The sequence below is a fragment of the Tupaia chinensis genome, unplaced genomic scaffold, assembly GCF_000334495.1.
Source record: "Tupaia chinensis unplaced genomic scaffold, TupChi_1.0 Scaffold000044_1, whole genome shotgun sequence".
In the NCBI taxonomy this organism is placed as follows: Eukaryota; Metazoa; Chordata; class Mammalia; order Scandentia; family Tupaiidae; genus Tupaia; species Tupaia belangeri.
Window position 1 is genome coordinate 2,359,104 of NW_006159500.1, and position 24,153 is coordinate 2,383,256.

A 24,153-nucleotide genomic window follows, 5' to 3' on the forward strand; every position below is an offset into this window, starting at 1 on the left:
CAAACCACAACTTCCAAACTTATTCATAAAGAATCCAATCATAAGGTAGTATTCAGATCCAGTACCTTCAAATTCATTTATATGCCCTATGGTTGAATGGGCCATAGAGTTTTAATTATTGTCTAATATTCAAATATCAGCCCAGGAAGAAGAGTGACTGAGGCTGGGCTAGAGATAACTGCCCACAAATGGCAGTGGCTTTTAGCAACAGTCAGTGTTCTCCTCTCAGAAACAGAGGGGCGGGGGACCAGCAGTTGGCATAATGGCTATGTCGCTGGACTCCCATGTAGTTGACCGCGTTTCGCGTCCCGGACCCGGTGGCTTAAAACTCAGCCGGGCACGTGTATGTGTGTGTGCCCAAGATTCCAAGAGGAGACCGGAAGAGAAGGGATTGTGGCATGGCCATCCCCCCCGGGGGGTGATTTCTTGCTTTCTGTCTCTCTTGTCTGTCTGGCGAGCGCATGTGCCCTATAGCAAAAACCTCTCCAAAAAGAAAAAAAATAGAGGGGCAGTATTTGTTTTTACATTTGGTTTGTCTTGAGATTTTGTTTTTGTCTTTTCACCTCCCCCCCCCCAAAAAAAACCAGGATATCTGGTCTTACATGAGTACTTATGTGTATTTAAACTTTGGCAACAATTTTTAAATTTTAATATTCTGCAAAAAGAGCAAATTATCAGTTTTCAATGCCATGGTTAGAATTTTAAAGCTTCTGTCTCTCCATCTATTATATTAATTTAGAAGACAGTTACTACCTATTATTACAACTCTGAATTCTAGTTAGCTTTTTCACCAGTTTCTAATCCTTCATTACACTTAAACGAAAACCCTCAGAGGATCCACTCTCACTGAAGCACTAACAACAGCCATTTAAAAGGAAAACAATATGACCTATCTATGGTGGCACAGCAGGAACACATGCTCTGTAGTGCTGGAGGACATAAGGAAGACTGCGTTTAAGATCCTGGGTCAACTGGGCACATGCATCTACGCCCAAAATCCTTGCAGCCTAAAAATGCTGGGGGCGGGGGGTGGGGAGGAGGGAAATGAATGTGGCATGAGATCCTATTGAAAGTGTTGTCTTTTATTCTCTCTTTCATAAAACAAATAAATGCACAAACTTTAAAAGGTAATGATTTTCTGATTTGTAGTAGCCATAAACAAGTCAATATTTGGAAAGCAAAAATCTTAGCAAAAAACTGGAGTTCTTTATCCCTATTCCTAAAAATCACATATATGCACTACTATTTACAACCACCAAGGTCTTAAGCAAATGATTTAAGGTTTGTGACATATACATTAAAAGACATATCTTTAAAGAATGGAGAACTCTCTTGGGATCAGCAGATGGCATAGTGACTGTGTTGCTGGAATCTCACCGAGTCCCAGACATGGTGACTTCAAACTCACACCTGGCTCATGTGTGTGGATGCCCAAGATTCTGGGAGGAGAATGGAGAAGCAATTGCACTGTGGCCATCCCCCTGGGGGGTGATTTTCCATAATATACCAGCTCTCTTTTATGTAAAAAAGCTGACAATATTGATATATCCCTATTTATTTATTTATTTATGTTTATATACACACATACAAATGCATATAGAATTTGATTTATTTTAAATGTTTCTGTTATTTGGGAATCAGCAGTTAGCGTAATGGCTATGTCGCTGGACTCCCACGTAGTCGACCGCGGTTCGTGTCCCGGACCCGGTGGCTTAAAACTCACGCCGGGCGCGTGTGCGTGCGTGCCCAAGATCCCGAGAGGAGAATGGAGGAGAAGGGATTGCGGCGTGACCATCCCCCCTGGGGGGTGATTTCTCGCTTTCTGTCTCTATGTCTCTCTCTCTGTCTGTCTGGCGAGCGCACGCGCCCTACAGTGAAAAATCTCTCCAAAAAAAAAAAAAAATGTTTCTGTTATTTATTATAATAAAATCTTTTGAGATAAATCTCATTAAGTATTTTAAATCAATAGCTCTATTTTCATTCCATAGCAATTATCTAAGCATAAAAATAAGTTCTCTAAGTGTAAAAACCATGCTTAACTGTTACATCTGTTGATTGAATAAATGAACACAAAAATTAATTGCTATCAAAAGATTTACCTTTAAGTTTTTCTTTGTGACTTTCCACATAAGAATGCCAATGACGAAACACAGATTTTTGAAGTATGGAATTGTAATATCTTATTGCTCTTTCCATTTTTTCAGCCAAAATATCATCTTCACGTACAGGAGGTATTGCTATGTCTTTCCAAGTGCTGCAAGTAAAAAATGATATTTTGATATTAGAGTAATATGTTGGTAAATAAATTAAGAGGAACAAGAAGTGATACTTTCTTTAGTCCATCAAAACCACAGCATAAGGGAACCAGCAGTTACTGTAATGGCTATGTCGCCAGACTCCCACGTAGTCAACTGCGGTTCGCGTCCCGGACCCGGTGGCTTAAAAGTCATGCTGGGCTCGTGTGTGTGCGTGCCCAAGAACCCGAGAGGAGAATGGAGGAGAAGGGATTGCGGCGTGACCATCTCCCCGGGGGGTGATTTCTCGCTTTCTGTGTCTCTGTCTGGTGAGCGCACGCGCCCTATAGCGAAAATCTCTCAAAAAAAAAAAAAAACCACAGCATAAAATGAAACTTCTGTGAACCGGGAATAACTTGAAGAATTCCTGATGGTTATAGAGGAAACTGGACACTATTACATGTCAATCATATTTTTTTAGATAAGATAAAAAATCATAATATTTTAAAAACCAGAAATTCAATTTCAAAATATATCTATCTCTTCAAATTTTTTTTAGATAAGTTATAGACTTATACTTTCCATTTTGAAATTTTACTTTACACACACACACCTACACCTACACACACATGCACACACACACGAGTATATATATATAGATATATATATATATATGCCGGTCAGTTGTGTCATGGTTAGGGTGGCTGGATCCTACAAGTCTGACTGTGTAGTTAGTCCCAGACACAGGGGCTGGCAAGTGGCATGGTGGTTAAAGGTGCTGGACACCCACATGGCCAACCATGATTAAAGTCTCAGACATGGTGGCTTTCCCACTTTCTCTCTCTCTCATCAAATTGGAAAATAATAATTAATAAAGTTAAAATTTTAAAAATAATAATTATTTTAAGAAAATAAGAGTCCCAGGCCCAGTGGCTTAAGAAACACGTCATACACATGTGCATGGGTGCCCAAAGTTGCAAAGGGAGAAATGGAGAAAGGATTGCAGTGTGACTATCCCCATGTGGAGAGGTGCTTTCTCTCTTTCCTTCTCTCTCTGGCAAATACATGTGTTCTCTAACACATTAAAAAAAAAAAGATAAAGTTATACTTTGAGGGAAATATAAAACATATTTTTAACTAAGTAAAACCTTGTTAGGTAGAATATAATAAAAAATGATGGAAACATAATTACATAGATAAAATGAGCACAACTGGCCCATAATGAATTCTTTTATTTAATGGAGAATAGCAAAAAATAAATACAAAAAGGAAGAGACAGTACATTCTTACCAAAAATGGGTCTTCAGTAAATGTCCAGTGTAAAAGCTACATGCTTTTATCATCAATTCTGGAGTCACCTAAAATAAATAAATATTGAAATAAAGAACATTAGAATTAAATGGAATGTCTGGGCTAACTCTGCATGATACATGAGATAATGAAAGCAATAGTCATATCTCATGGTAGCAGCCAGGCAAGCAATCCCACCCACAACCACTCACCACACTGAGCATCCTTGCCTTCTCCCATGTCCTGAGGTAACATTTGGGCAAGTGACCCTGTCCAGAGCAGTGTGCCATGCCAGTGTCGTTGAAGGAGCCCTGACCATCCACAGCCAATGGAAACAGCCTGGTAACCTGCTTCCTGCCATATACCACACCAAGTGAGTCAGATTGAGTCAGATCTCAATCAAAAGACCACAAAACCAGGAAACAATGTGTAATGTGAATGAGAAATTCAATAAGCAGACAGGTATCATATAGAGAATCAAATGTAAATCTTGGAGCTAAAGAATTCAATGGAAGAAATAAAACAATCAGCTTCAGCAATTTGATCAAGTAGAATAAAAAATTTCTTTTTTGAGTATTTTTTAAAAATTTATTTTTATTTACATTTTTTAATACATTCAATCACATTATTTAGCTTACAAAGTGATCATTTCAATATGTGAACATAGGTATTTTGAAATAACCTAGTCAAATAGCAACAATGAAAAGAAAGAAATAAAAGAAAAAAGGCAAATGAAAGCAAGTTAGCCTCTGGGATCTATAGAATACCATTAAGCAAATATTTGCTTTTTGGGATTCCAGAGGAGAGACAATAAAAGGCATAGGAAAACTACTTCTTAGAATAATAGCTGATAAAAAGCTTTCCAAGGCACACAAGAGATACAGATATCCAGGTTTAGAAAGCTCAAAAGTCTCCAAATAGATTCAACACAAAATGACCTCTGAGGCATATTACAGCCAAAACTGTCAAAAGCTAAAGAAATAAAGAGAGAGAATTCTGAAAATAGCCAGAGAAAAGTGCCAAGTCACATATAAGGAAAACTCTATTAAAGCAACAGCAGATTTCTCAGCAGCAATCTGAGAAACTATATAGCATAAGAGAATGAGATGATATATTTGAAGTTATGAAATAAAAAACAACTTCCATTCAAGAATACTATAACCAGCAAAGTCATTTTTAAGAAATGAAGGCATAATAAAATCTTTATCAGACTAAAAAAACAGAGGAAATTTATCTTTACTAGACCACCTTATAAGTAAATGCTTAAAGGAATTCTAAAGGTGAAACGACAATAACTGCTCTCATTTTTAAAAATGAAAAAATATAAAAATCACTTTTAGGGTAGATACACAAATGATAAAGAACAAGAAATCAAACTCTAAAATTAGAGAAAACCACTAACTGCAACCAAAACTGCAAAAATAAATAACAGGAAAGGCAGAAAAAAAAAAAGAAAGAAAAGAAAAAAAAAGAAAAGAAAATATAAAACAATCAGAAAACAATTTTTTAAATGATAGAAATAAATCTTCATTTATCAATAATAATCTAGAATGTAAACATATTTAAATTCCCAAACTAAAACATAAAAACTGGCTGAATGGAAAAAAACTAAAGAAGAAAAAAAAAAAACAAACTCTATGTTGTCTATCAGAAACTTACTTTACCAATAAAGACAGATATACATTTAAAATGAAGAGATAGAAAAAGATATTTCATGCAAAGAGAAATAAAAGAAGACTGAAGTAGCTATACTTAGATAAGATGGATTTTAAGTAAAAAAAAAAGTGTAAAAAGAGAAAAACAAAGGCATTACATAATGATAAAAGAATCAATTCAGCAAGAGGATATAACAATGGTAACTACACATGCATCCAGCACTGGAGCACTCAGTTATTGGATCGTTGGAAAAGTCATGATATATTTTTTCTATGTTTTCCAAGGCTAAATGCATCATGACTTTTCTAACAACCCAATATATAAATAAATTATTAGATCTAAAGGGAGAGACAGGCTCCAATACAATAACAATTGGATGCTTCAACACCTCACTCTCAGTATTGATTGGACAGACCATCTAAACAGAAAATCAATAAAGAAATATCAGATTTAAACTGAGCTAAGAACAAATGGGCCTAATGGATAATACACATTCAACCAACAGGTGCAGAATACACATTCTTTTCATCAACTCATGAAAAGTTCTCCTGAATAGATCACAAAGCAAGTTGTGACAATTTTTTTTTAATCAAAGTTATATCAAGTACCTTTTCTGATTATGATGAAATAAAACTAGAAATCTGTAACAAGAAAATATTAAAAACTATACAAATATGTGAAAATTAAACAACAGTCTCCTGAACCACTACTGCTCAATAAGGAAACTAAGAAGAAAATTTAAAAATTTCTTGAAGCAAATGAAAATTTAAAAAATAATGATGAGATACAGTAAAAGCAGTACAAAGAGAGAAGTTAATAGCAATAAGTGCCCTCATTAAAAAAGTAGAAAAATTTCAAATAAACAACCTAACAATGTACCTCAAGGAGTTAGAAAATCAAGAACAAAACAAACCTAAAATTAGTAAAAGGAAAGAAATAGTAAAGATCAGAGCAGAAAAAAAAAAATGAAACTATCAACAAAAAAAATAAAAACTCAATGAAACAAAAAAAAAATTTGTTAAGATAAAGTTTCCAGATCGGGATGGCAGTTAGCATAATGGCTATGTTGCTGGATTCCCATGTACTCAACTGTGGTTCAAGTCCTGGACCCAGTGGCTTAAACTCACTTAGGTCATGTATGCCTGTGTGTCCAAGATCCTGAGAGGAGAATGGAGTACAAAGGACTGCGATGTGGCCATCTCCCCTGGGGGCTGATTTCTCACTTTCTGTCTCTCTGTCTCTGTCTGTCTTGCTCCCTACAGCAAAAAAAAAGCTCTCAAAAAAAAAAAAAAGTTGCCAAATCATTAACTAGACTAAGGAGAAAATGAGAAAAAAAAAAATAAATAAATTAAATAAAATAAAATCAGAGACAAAAAAAGAAACATTGCAAATGATACCTCAGAAACACATAGGATCATTGGGGTACCAGCAGTTAGCGTAATAGCTTTGTCACTGGACTCCTGTGTAGTCAACCGCAGTTGGAGTCCCAGACCCGGTGGCTTAAACTCACACCGGGCACATGTGCATGTATGCCCAAGATTCCAAGAGGGAAATGGAGGAGAAGGGATTGCGACGTGGCCATCCCCTCTGGAGGGGTGAGTTCTCACTTTCTGTCTCTCTGTCTCTCTCTTTCTGGCGAGCGCACGCGCCCTATAGCAAAAACCTCTCAAAAAAAAAAAAAGAAACAAAGGATCACTAAGAGTTATCATGACTAACTATATGCCCAAAAAATGGAAAACCTAGAGAAAATGAATAAATTCCTGTATACTTACAACCTACCAAGGTTAAGTCAGGAAAAAAAACAATAACAACTATTGAGAATAAATCAGTAATAAAGTCTTCCTACAAAGGAAAGTGGGTGGCTTCACTGAAGAATTATATATTATGGGACCAGCAGTTGCCATAATGTCTATGTCGCGGGACTCCCACATAGTCAACTGCTGTTTGAATCCTGGACCTGGCGGCTTAAACTCACGCCTGACAAGCGTCCATGTGTGTATGTGTGTGCCCAAGATCCCGAGAAGAGGATGGAGGAGAACAGATTGTGGCGTGGCCATCCCCCCAATCATATATATACATGTGCCTAGGATCTTTTTTTTTTTGGGGGGGGGAGAGGTTTTCACTATAGGGCGCGTGCGCTCGCCAGACAGACAGAGAGAGAGACATAGAGACAGAAAGCGAGAAATCACCCCCCAGGGGGGATGGTCATGCCGCAATCCCTTCTCCTCCATTCTCCTCTCGGGATCTTGGGCACGCACGCACACGCGCCTGGCGTGAGATTTAAGCCACCGGGTCCGAGACACGAACCGCGGTCGACTACGTGGGAGTCCAGCGACATAGCCATTACGCTAACTGCTGGTTCCCTCTAGGATCTTGACAGGATAGAAAACTGGAGGAAAAAAGATTACAGTGTGACCACGTTCCACTGGAGCCTGCTTTCTCTCTCCCTCTCTCTCTCCCTCTCTCTCTCTCTCTCTCTCGTACTCATGTGCCCTCTAGCATAACAAAAAAAAAAAATCCATTAATAAAATACAAGTAAACCATAAAAAAAATACTAGCAAACCAAATGTGATTATACATCGAAAACATTGTAAACCACAACCAAATGGAATTTATTCTACTGATGCAAGGATGGTTCAACGTATGCAAATCAATATATTGCATCAACAGAATGAAGGCAAAAAGTCATGAGATCCTCTCAAGAGATGCAGAAAAAGCATGTGTTAAAATTCATTATCAATTCATGATTAAAAACCCTCAACAAATTATGTAGAGAAGGAAAGTACCTTAACAGAAGAAAGAACATAGATGATAAGCAGCAGCCAACATCATACTGAAGAAAAGTTGATAGTGTTTTATCTGAGAACTCAAACAATTCAAGGATGTCCACTTCCACTGCTTCTATTCAGAATAGGATTTAAGTCCTCATTGGGACCAGCAGTTAGCGTAATGGCTATGTCACTGGACTCCCACATAGTCGACCGAGGTTCGCGTCCCAGACCCGGTGGCTTAAAACTCACGCCGGGTGCGTGTGCATGCCTGCCCAAGATCCCAAGAGGAGAATGGAGGAGAAGGGATTGTGGCGTGGTCATCCCCTCTGGGAGATGATTTCTCGCTTTCTGTCTCTCTCTGTCTGTCTGACGAGCGCACACGCCCTATAGCAAAAACCTCTTAAAAAGAAAGAAAGAAAGAAAGAAAGTCCTCATCAGAGCAATCAGACAAAAGGAAAAAGTAAAGTCCATCCTAATTGGAAAGGAGAGAGTCAACTATACTTGTTTGCAAATGACTTCTTCTTATAAACAGAAAAACGCAAAGAATCCACCAAAAAACACCTCTTAGAACTGATAAATGTATTTAGTAAAGTCGTAGGATATAAAATGAACTACAAAATCAGTAGTGCTTTTTTTGGAGTTGTCAGAGGCTCACACACTTGCCCAAGGGAAACAGAGAGAGGGAAAAAGTATCCCCCAATGAGACATGGTCATGTTGAAATCCTTTTTCCATTTCTCCATCTTGTCAGGATTTTGGTGATGCATGTACACATGCCCATGTGTTTTTGAAGCCACTAGGGCCAGGATTAAAACTGCAGTTGGCTACGTGGGATCTGGCTAGCTTAACTACTAGGCTATGGGGTCAGTCCATGCTATTTATATTTTAGTGCTCTATTTAATAAACAAATACTTAAATAAATATAACTTTGGGAAACCAATTTTTCTTAAACATGTGTTTATTACCAACTTTATTAAGTCCCTTTGACAATTTAATTTACAATTACAAATTTATTAGGACATTCTTTAGAATACCTCAGAAGCTATAAATAGGCAAAACATACATAAATACTATACTATTAATTACTATCACTGTACATTTTATTTAAACTTATTCTAAAGTAAACAATATAAGTCTAGTTAATATCTTCATCATTTCTACACTTCATTATTTTTACTCCCTTCAAATTACAGTAAATTTGTTATTTTAAGTTTATTCATTTATTTCTTTTTTAATTTTTTATTTACTTATTATTTATTATGGAGAGGTTTTTGCTATAGAGTGCGTGCACTCACTAGAAAGACAGAGAGAGACAGAGAGACAGAAAGCGAGAAATCATTCCCTAAGGGGAGGGGCCATGCTGCAATCCCTTCTCCTACAGTCTCCTCTTGGGATCTTGGGCACGCACGCATATGTGCTAGGTATGAGTTTAGGTCACTGGGTCCAGGACTCGATCAGAAAGCCCAGTCACCCAGCCATTATGCTAACTGCTGGTCTCTAATTTCTAAATTTTTAACAAATTAATTTACATTCATTCACTGAGCATTGTCACAGCATACAAAATGTGATTTCCCGTCCAGAATATACTTCATAGTGGCTTAATCATACATGTTATTGTTGATAATTTTCCATGTCTAGTTTCATATATATATTTTTTTCCACTCCTATTCTCACTCTCTACCATTTCCTACCCTCCTCCCACACTATCTCTGGTGCCTATAGTTGTTTTCCATTCCCTTTTTTTCCACACATTTTATTGATTCACAAAATTTCTTAAATAATCTAACAACTTTCAATAGCAAGTTCAGCTGATACATACATATATGTGAATTCATGTCTAACTTTACGTGTGAAACTCTGAGTAGAATGAATATACTATAAAGTAGCACCTAGCTGATGCTATATGGCTTACTACGGTCATTTAATAGGCATTTTAAATATATTTTTTTAATTTTAAGAAAAGCAGTTTTTAGCTTTAATAAATCAAAGAAATGCTAAGGAACTTTGCTTAAAACTTAAAGCCAGGAAACAGGTTAGAATTCTGTTCAAATAGTGGGCACATCAACCTATCAGCAGTTCAAGACAGTATAAAAATCCTTAAAACTGGAAAACAAAGCCTAAAAGAAAATCAGCAATGTTTTAGTCAAAAGTCACAAAATTCTATTTCACTAGTTCAGTCTCATGTACATAATCTATCTTCTGTTGTGGTCCTATCTTAAATTCTGGGACATAATATTCAACTCCAGACTTGTCCTTGTGATTAAGTTGGCCATTTTCTTAGTTTTTTTTTGTTTTGGTTTTTCTTTTTGTTTTTTCTTTTTTTTTTTGCTATAGGGCGCGTGCGCTCGCCAGACAGAGAGAGACATAGAGACAGAAAGCAAGAAATCACCCCCAGGGGGGATGGTCACGCTGCAATCCCTTCTCTTCCATTCTCCTCTCAGGATCTTGGGGACGCACGCACACGCGCCCGGCGTGAGTTTTAAGCCACCAGGTCCAGGACACGAACCGCGGTCAACTACGTGGGAGTCCAGCGACAAAGCCATTACGCTAACTGCTGGTTCCCCATTTTCTTAGTTTTTGAACTCTTATTTTTGTGTGTCTGCATTTAATTTTCCAGGCATAGCACACCCTTAAGAACTTCTTAGAGATCTGGTCTGGTGTTGGTAAATTCTTTCAGGTTTTGTTTCTCTGAGAATGTTCTTGTCTTTTCTTCCCATATGAAGGATAATCTTGCCGGGTACAGTATTCTTGGTTGAAATTCCTTTTCCCTTAACACTTTGAACATATTTTCCCATTCTTTCCTTGTTCACATTGTTTCCAATAAGAGGTCCACTGTTAGGCTGATGGGATATCCTTTGTAGATAACTTGCCGTTTCTCTCTTGCCTGTCTAAGAATCTCGTCTCTGTCTGTACTTTTGGTCAGTCTGGCTATAATGTGTCTTGGAGAAGATCTTCTTGGGTTGATTCTCTCTGGTGTCCTTTGTATTTCTTGGGACTGGATCTTTGAATGCCTCTCTAGGTTTGGAAAGTTTTCTTGTGGGATTTCATGGAATAGATTATCAATGTCTTTAGGAGTCTCTTTGCCTTCTGGGATACCGGTTATTCAGATGTTTGGACATTAGATAGTATCTAGTATTTCTCGCATATTATTCACCTTTTTTTTTTTTTTTGGCAATTTTATCAGTCTTTGTGGTGGATTTTTCTAGGCCAGCAATTTTCTCTTCTACATCTGAGATTCTATTTTCTGTATGATCTAGTCTGCTTTTAATACTTCCAAGGGAGATTTTGACTTCCAGTATTATAGCTTTCATCTCTAAAAGATCCATTTGATTCTTTTTTTATGATGTTTATTTATTTTCTCTTTCAGATCTTGCAAGAATTTCCTCACCTCCTGGAACTCATTGACTACTTTCTCCTGCCTCTTCTGAAGTTCATTATCTCTCTTCTCTTCTACCTCTGTTAGCTTTGTCACTATGATTATTCTAAAAACATTTTTTGAGAGATTTTTGCTATGGGCATGTGCACTTGCCAGAAAGACATAGAGAGAGAGAAAGAAACTGAAAGCAAGAAATCACCCCCAAGGAGAGATAGCCACGCCACAATCCCCTCCTCCATTCTCCTCTCAGAACCTTGGGCATGCACATACACGCACTCGGTGTTAGTTTAAGACACCAGGTCCAGGACTCAAACCATGGTCGACTACATGGGAGTCCAGCAACACAGCCATTACACCAACTGCTGATCCCAATATTCTAAAAGCTTTATTTGACATTTCCATGTGTGTCATTGTACTGTCTGAGGATGAAGAGGAGTTTTTCTTTTTCCTTGGAGTAGAGGTATTTTCTTGCTTTCCCATATTTCTTGTGACCCTGCAGTGATTTCTGGTCATCTAAATGGTGTATTTCTTTCTAAGCATACAGAGGCATGCAGGAGGAGGTCATCTGCAATCTCTCTTCTGTTCCATTTTTCATTCTTTGTGCATCAGATTCAGTGGGAATTGAGAAATATAGGTTTGTGCTTTTCCCACCAGAAATGAATCTGGAGGGGAAAGTCTCAGCAGAAAATCTTCATTTCTAGTCAAGAAAAGCAATATTTCACAGCACAAGTTCAGTAGCCATCTCTATTCATTTATTTCTTCTGAGTGAGAAAGAATGAGAGAGAATGAGTTAGAGAGAGAGAGAGAGAAAGGATCTCCAAAGGGCTCTTGAGGTCATGGTCCAAATCCAACTTTCAGCCAGCAATTGATGATGGACAAGGACACTTCCAGGGTACTTAAGGAGACCTATGTGCTTGAACTGGAACTTTCCTCTCTGAGACTGTCTCATACTGTCAAGTTCTACCACTGTGCCACCAACTGGCTCTCATAATAATACTTATTTTGCTGTCTTCTCAGGAAACAGTAATCTACCCAACCTTAAAATAAAAGGAATAGTTTCACAAAGAAGTAAGGATGCAATCATTTATCAACCAATTGATTCTTGTCTGGTGCACAGGACCTGCTTGACTTTCCCAAATTATTAAAATCCCAGTCTGTGGGGTCCTACGGTTAAGTTTCCTTTCTATACTTAAGTTTTTCTTTTGTTTACATCAGTAACACTTTTCTTTCTTTCTTTTTTAAGACTTATTTAATTTTATTTATTATTTTTTTTATTTTTATTTTTTGGAGAGGTTTTTGCTATAGGGCGCATGTGCTCGCCAGAAAGACAGAGAGAGACAGAGAGATAGAAAGCGAGAAATTACCCCCCCAGGGGGGATGGCCATGCCACAATCCCTTCTCCTCCATTTTCCTCTCGGGATCTTGGGCACGCACGCACACGCGCCCGGCGTGAGTTTAAGCCACCGGGCCCGGGACTCGAACCACAGTCGACTACATGAGAGTCCAGCTAACTTCTGGTCCCCTTATTTATTATTATTATTATTATTATTATTATTATTATTATTATTATTATTTAATTTGATTTAGGGCACATGTGCTCACCAGAGAGAGAGAGAAAAAGAGGAGGGGGGTAAGAAAACAAGCCACCAGGTCCAGGACTCAAATAATAGCCACCACGCTACTTGCTCATCCATACATCAGTAATACTTTTCAAGTCCACATCCTTCATTAAGATTTTAGGTTTTTGTTACACAATACGCCCTTGTGATAGCAACATTTTAAATGTGTAAGAGAGTGATTTTCTGTGGACAGCTTGGGTGAGAAGAGCAAGAAGCAGAAGGCTGTATATGGTCTTCTATGTCTGAGTAAGAAGTCAAAGGAGAGGGGAATATTTGCTCACATTTTTCAAAAAGAAACAATGGAAAGATAAACAACTACTAAAATTGGGACCAGCAGATGGCACAGTGGTTATATCGCTGGACTCTCACATAGTCAACTGTGGTTTGAGTCATGGACCTGGTGGCTTAAAACTCAAGCCAGGAGTGTGTGCATGAATGCCCAAGATCCCAAGAGAAGAATGGAGGAGAAAAGATTGCAGCATGGCCATCCCCCCGGGGGGATGATTTCTCGCCTCTGTCTCTCTGTCTCCCCAGTGAGTGCACATGCCCTAGAGCAAAAATCTCTCTCAAAACAACAACAAAAAAAACCTACTAAAGTTGGTTACCTAGAAGAAAGGATGGAATAGAGAGGCTAGAGAGGCAGAAAAGGAAGTAATACTTCCCTGTATACTCACTGTATTGTTTTTATTTTGCTGCCATGGAATCGTATACATAATTGGAAAAGCTTAATTAGACCAAAGAGAAAAATAAATGATCAACAACACACCAAAAAAATCAGTACTTTAAGTAATGATAAAAGTATTATTTTACTGAAAATAGTTGGTAGGATATAGGTAAAAAGAATTGCTTAATTTTCTCAAACTGCATTAGTAGTCTTGTTTAGTAGTCTTATTTTTTTAAAGAATTATTTTATTTAACTTTATTTATTATTATCATTATTATTTTTCAGGTTGATCAGAGAGAGACAGAGAGAGAAAGAGAGAGAGAGGAAGTGAGAAAGCAAGCCACCAGGTCTGAAACTTGAACCATGGTAGGCCATGTGGTAGTCCAGCACCTTTAACCACCATGCCACTTGCCAGCCCCAGTAGTCTTATTAATATTATTGTTATTCTGAAACCATTACAAGTGCATTGTAGAATACAATTAATAAGCAACTACATTAATGTCTGTAGGAGTTAAAAGTCATTAAAAGTGGATCAAACAGGGACCTGCAGTTAGCGTAATGGCTATGTGGCTGGACTCCCATGTAGTCGACCACGGTTCGAGTCCCGGACCAAGTGGCTTAAACTCACACTGGGCGCATGTGCATGCGTGCTCAAGATCCCGAGAAGAGAATGGAGAAAAAGGGATTGCAGTGTGGCCATCCCCCCTGGGGGGTGATTTCTCACTTTCTGTCTCTCTGTCTCTCTTTGTCTGGCGAGCGCACGTGCCCTATAGCAAAAACCTCTCCAAAAAAAAAAAAAAGTGGATCAAACAGACCCTGTGTGCCTCCTGATGTGATGCACTAGGGAGAACGCAAAATCTCTATAAAATATTCTTGTCAAGAACAAACAAAAAAAAAAAGGTTGGGAGGAAATCCTGGATGGAATGAACTTTCTAAATCTATCTACCAGTTTGCAGGAAATATGGGAAACAGAGCAAGTGAAATGACACCAGAGGAAACAATGAGAATGTGGGACATTTTACAGAAAAATTTGTTTCCTTCAATAAATAAGTGGCATGGGAATACTAAGAAAGGAGAACTGTTCTTGATTACTAGAGACATTAGATACTTTTTCATAACATCCAAATGCGAAATGTGAACTCTGCATGGATTCTGATTTGAACAGAGCCATATAGAAAAGGACATATTTGAGACAATTTGGGAAACTCAAACATGGAATATATGTCTGAATATATTCAGCGCTAGATGATATTCAGTAATTATTGTTACTTATGATGTAAGATAATGGCATTACGTTTATATTCTCCAATATTATCAGTTCCTGTTAAAGATGCACACTGAAGTATTTACTGGTAAAACAATTCAAGTTCTAGGATTTGCTTCCTAATACTCCAGCAAAAAAGGGAGACAAAAGAATGAATTTACAAGATTGGAAAAATGTTGATTATTGTTCAATCTGGGTGATGGATAATTATTATGGTATTATTATGGTATTTTATGTTTTGTTTAAATTTTCCATAATAAAAATATTTTTAAATGTTATATATCCCTTCTCTTGTAATTAGTAGACCCATCTGGAGATTTCATTACCTAAGAAATGAGAATTAAGTCTGTGAAGTTAGTTTCCTCCTCATAATTGTTGATTCTTTCATCTTAGAACACAAAAAATCTACTCTTCTGAGAGAATTTCCTACTTTTCTGAATCTATATGGCTTACTCACATTTTCCTGTATTCACTCTTATCTAAGTAAAGAGACATATTTAAACATTATAATTAGACATATATATACATATATATATATGTATATATATGCAGTCCTCTCTCTGTGCAGGACTATCTAGTATGAGACTGTAAAATCCTTCCATGCAACCTTAATGATCAGTAGGAAAAATAACCAATGCTTGTGGTCTTTGAAATGCTTTGTTAAAACATGAAAACCCTCTTACTGGCAGTTATTAACTCTATAGGAAATGAATACAAGAAAATTAAGGCAAATATTTATTCAGTGCACGATAATTAAAAAGATCAGAAACAATGAGTATTAAACTGTTTTATTTCTTTCTAAAAAAAAGAGAGAGAGAGAGACTTCATTTTCTCTGAAGATGTTGAATTAATCTAGATATGACCTGGCTTGGGCACTCTAATGAAGCAATCCTAGGAATCTGGATATTTACATTTTCATGTCTAACCTAAACCAATATTTTCCTCATTGGTTTTGCAAAATCATATCTCATTTTCTTTTTCAATTTCAGTGAGCATCTTTTCTATGCCTTGGCAAATTGCCATAAACTTTTTAAAGTTTGGATCAGCATCCATCATTTTACTTCTTGTGCTTTAAATGTCATGAAATATCTTTTAAAATTCCTTTCTAAAACAAAAAATTTAGATTGCTATAGGGTCTATACATTTACCAGAAAGAGACAGAGAGAGAGACTGAGAAATCACCCCCCAGAGGGTACGGCCACACTGCAATCCCTTCTCCTCCATTCACCTCTCAGGACTTTGGGCACGCACATAAAAGTGCCCAAAGTGTTTTTCCAGCAACTGAAAACAGGACTTGAATTGTGCAGCTGGCCATATGAGATCTAGAGCCTTAACTTCCATACCATCTGCTGGCCCAAGAATTCCTTTTTAAATACAGTTTTAGGTTTGAAGTATCTATGGTGTTTCCTGGAATTCTGTGCACTTTTTAAAATTTCTATAGGCTTTTATATAATGTTGGACACAATCTGATTTTATATATACATACTTTTTAAAGTGTATTTCTTCCATGAGTGAGTGAGAGAGAGAGTAAGAGAGAGAGAGAGAGAGAGAGAATTCCCAACAGGATCTTGACACCATGATCAACCCCCAGCTTCAGTCAGCCCCAGGCCATAGAAACACATAAGCCCAGGACACTCAGGGAGGTCTCCAGACACAAACCTGGAATACACCCATGTAGATCAGCCTCACAGAGCACCATGTTTTGTCACTGTGCCATCATTCAGCCCCTGAATCTTTATTTTATAACATCCCTGTCAGGACATTGATGATAAGGTTTTCTACTCTACATTAATGGTTTTCAAAATTTTTAGTATCTTTTAGTAATGGTTTTTCATCTTTTTTCAAGCAAAATTATACTGAAAATAAAACTATTCTATAGAACTGGGGGTGGAGGGCCCAGAATTCCATCCCCTAGGCCTCCTCCTCAGTTCCTGAGGTTCCCCACAAACATCTCCAAGAATACAGTTTGCAGATAGCTGCCCTCCATAGTAGATCAAAAAGTACAGTTAGTAGGACAGTCACACATTGTAATGCAGTTCAACCAGGATTAGGCATGTAGGTTCTGCCAGTATACTGGTGCCTCCAAATCAGCCTAGGCTTGGCACAATCAACCCATCCCTCAATTTCTGTTTCTCTTATGTAGACCACAGATTAGGTCTAGTGTTACCCTCCACCCATCCTCTAAACATATACTTCACATTGTTCCTGCCTCTCAGCACTTACCTTGACCATTGTTTTGTCTGAACTTTTCAATGCTCGGTTTCAACAGCAACTCCCCATCCCTGCTTGGGCTTATCCAGACAGCAGCCCTGGGATTGAGAGTTATCACTCATGCTTTCACATACACCTGATTAGTGCTGATATTTATCTCCCCACATGCCTTTTGTTATTTTAGCTTCTCTTAGATACATAATCTTCATTCTACAAGTTTACATACCCTAAATTTCTTCCTTGCCTTCTTTATAGAATTAAAAACCAGCTGCTGGAACGGTTTGTTCCTCCCAGTAACAATGAAGTCTGGCTTTTAAGTTAGATTTCTTTAATGTTTTGGCCATGTCTTTATGATCATGATTCTCTGTATTCCAATTTGAGAGAGCAGATACCAAAGAGAATGGAGGAGGGATGGAAGAGACAGAAGATCAGAGAGAAAAGAAAACATCCTCTTTTAAGGCTTTCCATAACGTTATTTTTATCACTATAAAGGTACATGAGAGGAGAAAAGGGAAGGGGGAAATTTAATGTAAATATTTTATCAGAAAGAAAATTAACAAATGCCTGTCTAAATGCTTCTTGGGAACGTAGGGAAATTAAATGAGTATGACTGTGTGTGTGTGTGTGTGTGTGTGTGTGTGTGTGCGTGTGTGTGCGTGCGCGCACATGTATGTGTGCAAGATTCCTTTATATTTATAGATGCCCTAATTTCAAAAAACAATCTGATCTCACTTAAAATCTATTGAGAAACTTCCATCAAAACTTAAGATATATAATTTAGAATGCTTGGTTATTAATAGTTACCAGCTGATCATCCAGTCCAAAAAGTTGTTCTAGGTAAGTTTCAGACAATCTTCGAATTTTTGGTTTCATTGATGGATCAATGCACATATCCCTTAATAAAATCATAATACAAAGTAAAAAATTGATGCCATTTCATAGTTAGTAGTTTCATAATTAAAATCAGTGATTATTGTGTATAGAGTATAGGGCAGGGGGTAGGAGGGGGATAAAGAGATATTTTCTCGTGGGATAATGAGATCCCAATCACTTCTAGGACTCTTTCAAACTATCTCTGCCACGACAAGATTTTGCTGTGTGCCTCTAGGAGGATGTGCCTCTGTTTCTTCATTTCTAACTTGTCATAATCCGCCCTCTAAACAAGTTACTGATGGTACACTACATTTCTCAAGTTGAGAAGCAGTGGACTAATTATTCATATTTAAATCTTGGGGACCTGAAAGCCATTAGAAGGATTCTTTAGCAATCTTGAGATTGGACGCACTCATGGGCAAGACCTTGTTTTTATACTACAGACTGTAAAAACAATTAAAAATTAAAGATTTTCCTATCACAAATCAAAACAATACTTACCAAAGAAGACTTTCAAGACCATTCTCAATGATTAAAATTAGCATTTTCTCTAAATATCTCAGTGGATCCTCAGGACATGTAACAAGAATACCACATAACAGTGCCTAGAAAAAAGGAAATTGAATCAATCAATGCATTTGTATGTTCGTATTAAAGAGCAGAGAATTTTTTTCCCCACATACAATTAAACTCAAATAATGCTTCTGTATTCATTCAGTGTTAATACTTTTGTCAAAGTCAAATCAAAATGCAATTTTACCTTGCTTCTTACTAAAAGTCCATCATAAATGACATAATAAAGAATTATTGGGAGCTGGCAGGTGGCATAGTGGTTGATGGTACTGGAGTTCCACATGACCGACCGTGGTTTGAGTCCTGGACCCGATGGCCTGCTTTCTCACTTGGGACCAGCAGTTAGCGGAATGGCTATGTCGCTGAACTCCCATGTAGTCAACCGCAGTTCAAGTCCTGGACCTGGTGGCTTAAACTCAGGCCCGGGGCATATGGGTGGTGTGTCCAAGATCCTGAGAGGACAATGGTGGAGAAGGGATTGTGGCGTGGCCATCCCCCCTGGGGGGTGATTTCTTGCTTTCTGTGTCTCTGTCTCTCTCTGTCTTTCTGGCGAGCACACGCATCCTATAGCAAAATCCTCTAAAAAACAACAACAACAACAACAACAAAAACAAAAACAAACAAACAAACCGAGTTATTGAGGGGGCCACCTCAGGCTCCTCACAGCCTTCTTCCCACCCCAGGTGCATCTCAGATCACCCCCTCTCACAATGCTTCCTCTGCCATTAAGCCCTAGAGTCTTCACCATAGTGCAGGGACCAGCAGCAGCAAGTGAGCCGAACTGAGCAGAGGGACTGCCTGAGACCGCTCACTGCCTTCTGCCCAGTGACATCTCACTGCCAGCTGCAACTTGGACTGCCCCCTCCCACGACTGACCCTCCACAATTAAGCCCCCGAGTCTTGAGCACGGTGCAGAGAGTGAATCATGTTGATCTCAGGGTGATTGCCTCAGACCTCTTGCTGCCTTCTGTCCACAGCAGATGCAACTCCAGCTGCCCCCCTCCCATGACCCTCCCTCCACCATTAAACCCTGAGTCTTCACTACTGTACAGGGACCAGCAGAAGCTAGTGAGCCAAACTGAGCACAGGTGAACCATGCCTCAGACATGGTCCTTCTGCCTGCCCAGAAGTAATTTGAAATTTCATAATTTGCTGAACCAGAGCACACAGCATGTGCTGCTAGACTCCTACTTCGTCCTTCAGTTGAATCTCTCCAGCTAAGCCCCAGGTACACTGGGTCTTGAGAGATTGGGAAAGGAACCAACACCTAAAGTTGGTTACAAAACACTTCTCTGACTAAAAGACAAGGCCTTCTCCTAAGAACACACCTGAGAAGTAGAGCTCTTCTTGACCCATGACATTACAGTACAGAGGCACAAGAAATATTGGAAAACAAAGAAATCTCTCTCCCTCAAGGGAACAAAATAATTCTTCTTGAACCATAGACAGTACTAAAGAATTCATAGAAATGTCATAAAAACAATGCATAATATTCATAGTGACAGAGAAGAGGAATTCCTTCCATGACTTGAAGGAGAAGACAGACACCATAGAAAAGAATCAAACAGAACTTCTAGAGATGAAGACTGTATTACAGGAAATAAAGACCTCCCTAGAAAGTATTAATAGCAGATTAAACCACACAGAAGACAGAGTCTCTAATCTAAATCTTTTATCTAATCTACTCTGATTTAGATAAAACCACAAACAAGAAAAAAAAATAATCCAAAAGCTGAGGACATCATACAGGAAATTCTAGACACTATTAAACACTCAAATATCTGAATAATATACATTCCAGAAGGCAGAGAATCAGACAGGGACATAGAAGTTCTATTCCATAAAATACTTTCAGAAAACTTTCCAAATATAGAGAAACATTCAGACATCCAGACCCAAGAAACACAAAGGACCCAGAATAGAATAAGCATAAGAAGATCCTCTCTACAGAACATCATAGCTAGATTGGTCAAAATCAAAGACAAAGACAAGATTCTAAAAATGGCAAGAAAGAAACATCAAGTTACTTATAAAGGTTATCCTATGATGCTAACATCAGACCTCTCAACTGAAACAACGCAGGCAAGAAAACAATGGAAAACATATTCAAAACAGTAAAAGAAAAACAATTTAAATCAAGAATACTATTCCCAGCAAGATTATTCTTCAAATGGTAAGAAGAAATAAATGTATTCTCAGACAAATAAAAACTAAAAGAATTCACCAATACTATATCAGCTCTTCAAGAAATACTGAATACTATATCTCTCTGTCTCTCTCTGTCTTTTTGGCAGGCGCACGTGGCCTATAGCAAAAAACTCCCCCCCGCCAAAAAAAAGAAGTGGAAGGACATCTCTGTTCCTGGATTGAAAAAATTTGTATCATCAAAATGTCAATTCCACTCAAGTTAATTTACATACTTAATGCAGTCCTAGTCAAATTACTAGAGATATTCTTCACGTATTTAGGAAAAAAATCATAGAATTTGTCTGGAATCATAAAAGATCTCATAAAAGAGTAGGAGTATAGAGCAGGAGGAATCTCACTCCCTGACCCCATAAAATACTACAAAGCTATGTTGATCATCAAAACAGCATGGTACTGTCACAAAAATAGGCATGTAGACTGAAGGAACAAAATAGAGACCCCAGAAATAAACCCCAAAACATACAGTCAACTGACTTTTGACAAAGGGCACCAGTCAATCCAGGGGGGGAAAGAAAATCTCTTCAGCAAATGGTGCTGGGAAAACTGGGTATCCACCTGCAGAAAAATGAAACTGGACCCCTATCTCTCACCATTAACAAAAATCAACTTAAAATGGATCAAAGAATCTAAACATAAGACCTCAAACTATAAAACATGTGGAAAACACAAGAGGAATTCTTAGAGCCATCAGAGTAGACCCCCAAGGCATAGACGATAATCCTGAAAACAGTCAAGTGGGATTACATCACATTAAAAAGCTTCTGCACAGCAAAAGAAACAATAATTAGAGTGAAGAGACAACACTTGAAATGAGAGAATACATTTGCCAACTCTCCCATGGATAAGACACTGATAACCAAAATATACAGGGAACTCAATCAGCTTACCAGAAAAAAAAAAAAAATAAATTAAAAGATGGGCAAATATGGGACCAGCAGTTGGAATAATGGCTATGTTGCTGGACTCCCATTTAGTCGACTGCAGTTCTAGTCCCAGGCCCAATGGCTTAAATTCACACCGAGTGTGTGTGTGTGTGTGTGCTCAAGATCCTGAGAGGAGAATGGAGGAGAAGGGATTGCAGCATGGCCATCTCCCCAGGGGGTGATTTTTTGCTTTCTGTCTCTCTGTCTCTCTCAGTCTTTCTGGTGAGTACATGTGCCCTACAGCAAAATCCTCTCCCCTCCCCCCCCCAAAAATGGGCAAATGAGCTGAACGACAATTCCCCAAGGAAGACATACAAGCAGCCAAAAAGCACATGAAAGAATGCTCATCATCTTTTATCATAAGGGAAATGTACATTGAAACTACAATGAGATACCACCTAACCCCAGTCAGAATGGCTAAGGTTAAAAAAAAATCAAGAACAATAAATGCAGACAAGGCTGCAATGAAAAACAAACTTTTCTGCACTGTTGGTGAGAATGTAAATTAGTACAGTCACTTTGGAGAACAATGTGGAGGTTCCTCAAAGACCTGAAAATAGAGCTACTATACAACCCAGCAATTCCACTTCTGGATATCTACCCAAAGGATAGGAGTACATTAAAAGTTGGAAAAACCCTTGCACATCCATGTTCACTGCAACATTATTCATAATTGCTAAGACATGGAATCAACCCAAATGTCCAAGAACAGATGAATGGATTGAAAAATTGTGGCACATATATATTATGGAATACTACTCAGCCATAAGAATACAATGAGACCCTGGCATTTGATATAATGTGGACAAATATGGAAGATTTAATGCTAAGTGAAGCGAGCCAGACTGTGAAAGAAAGGCACTGTTATGTCCCCACTTACCATACACCGAATGTCTGCACTGTATGGCAGAAACTGAAAGATTGGAAGGCTTAAAAACATGGAAAGCAATTGTGGATACCAGAGACAGTATAGGAGGATGATGGGAAATGTAGTGGTATGTAGGTGGTGGAAATCGAGGAGAAAAAATAAATTCAACAGACAAAAAAATGGAAAATTGTCTGTTGATGACAATGTGTATGGTAATTTCATTGACTAGACTAACATAAGGTGTATTCGTTCTGGGAAAATTCATTTTCAAAGTTGTAAAGATATACAATGATTTAATGTAAAAAAATAAAAAAAAAAAGAAATAGAGTCATTGTGTAGTGTTATCCATTATAGGAGGAATAAGTCTTTACAGTCAATCGGAAGGCACTTATCTTTAGATCAATTATTTTTAACTTCTTTAAGAATTAGAAACTTATTTGTGTGTGTGTGTGTGTGTGTGTGTGTGTGTGTGTAGATGTTTTTGCCTTAGGTCATGTGCACTTGCCAGAGAAAGAGAAAGACAGAGAGAGGAAAAGTGAGAAATTATTCCCAAAAGGGGATGGTCACATCACAATCCCTTCTCCTCCAGCCTCCTCCTGGAATTTTGGGCATGCTCACACATGTGCCCAGTGTGATTTCAATACACCAGGTCAGGGACTCAAATTGGGGTTGACCATGTGGGAGTCCAGTACCTTAACCACTATGCAACCTGCTGTCCCCTAGAAATCCATTGATTTAAGAAGAAATTCCTCAGGCTCTACCATAAAATTTGAGAAAAATACACCAACAATTCTGAATTCAAGAACTCTGAAAATTCATTTGTACTTTGTCATTCACAACATCTACTATATATAAATACACACACACACACACACACACACTTGAAAAATTATAGCATAGTACACACAGGTAGGGAGAAAAATGACCTTGACCTGCTATATCTCAGATCATGTTTAAAGTGCATATGAAATTTAGAAAGCTATTGCAGTCACATATTCCTCTATGAGGTCCCTGCAAATGAAACTTCTCATTAAAAGTATTAGTGAGACACAGAATTATTGAAGATGTCTCCATTTGAGACAAAAGGAAAGTTTACAGCACAGTTCCCACAGAAACCACTTGGAATTTTCCTTAGGCATTTCTCATTTCCTTCTTCCTTCACTGTATCCCATTGGGGTTTAGTGTATATGTGTTGGGGTTGGGGGGGGGGACTTTCTCTGGCCCTTCTCTCACATAGGGTCACTCCTGCTGGCTTTGCTCCTGCTTCTCTATCTCAAGATTAACATCACTCTTTTAGTTATGCAGAACTGTGTTTCCTATCTCTACAAGTGAAGTATCAGCAGGTTTAAGCCTGGGGTCTCCTCTTAGATTCCTAGTAGATTTCAGGGTTCCTTCAAATAGAAAACAACAGGATCCTTTCACTTATCAAGACCCTGCATAATACAATATTTCCCTTTGCAATAGCTGCATATCCCCTTCTTAGTGTACGGTGTAGCCTACAAGCTAGAAAGCCAACTTTTAAGATAATGGCAAAATGGTCCTCTTTTCCGGCTGGAACCATGGAGGGCGTTCAAGAGAAGAAAAAGGTTCCTGCTGCGGCAGAAACCAAGAAAAAGGCTCCTGCT

The 24,153-nt window shown here is 38.1% G+C and overlaps 1 protein-coding gene across 1 annotated transcript in view; it reads right to left on the reverse strand.

The window, feature by feature from the left end:
• FBXL13 (F-box and leucine rich repeat protein 13) overlaps positions 1 to 24,153 on the reverse strand; it is a 274,784-nt gene that overhangs the window by 225,138 nt on the left and 25,493 nt on the right. The window contains exons 2-5 of the mRNA XM_006140783.3: positions 18,458 to 18,561; positions 17,888 to 17,978; positions 3,525 to 3,592; positions 2,100 to 2,254 (exon numbers count right to left, since the gene is read on the reverse strand). Coding sequence (XP_006140845.2) covers positions 2,100 to 2,254; positions 3,525 to 3,592; positions 17,888 to 17,978; positions 18,458 to 18,561 — 418 coding nt within the window. The remainder of the gene's footprint in view (positions 1 to 2,099; positions 2,255 to 3,524; positions 3,593 to 17,887; positions 17,979 to 18,457; positions 18,562 to 24,153) is intronic.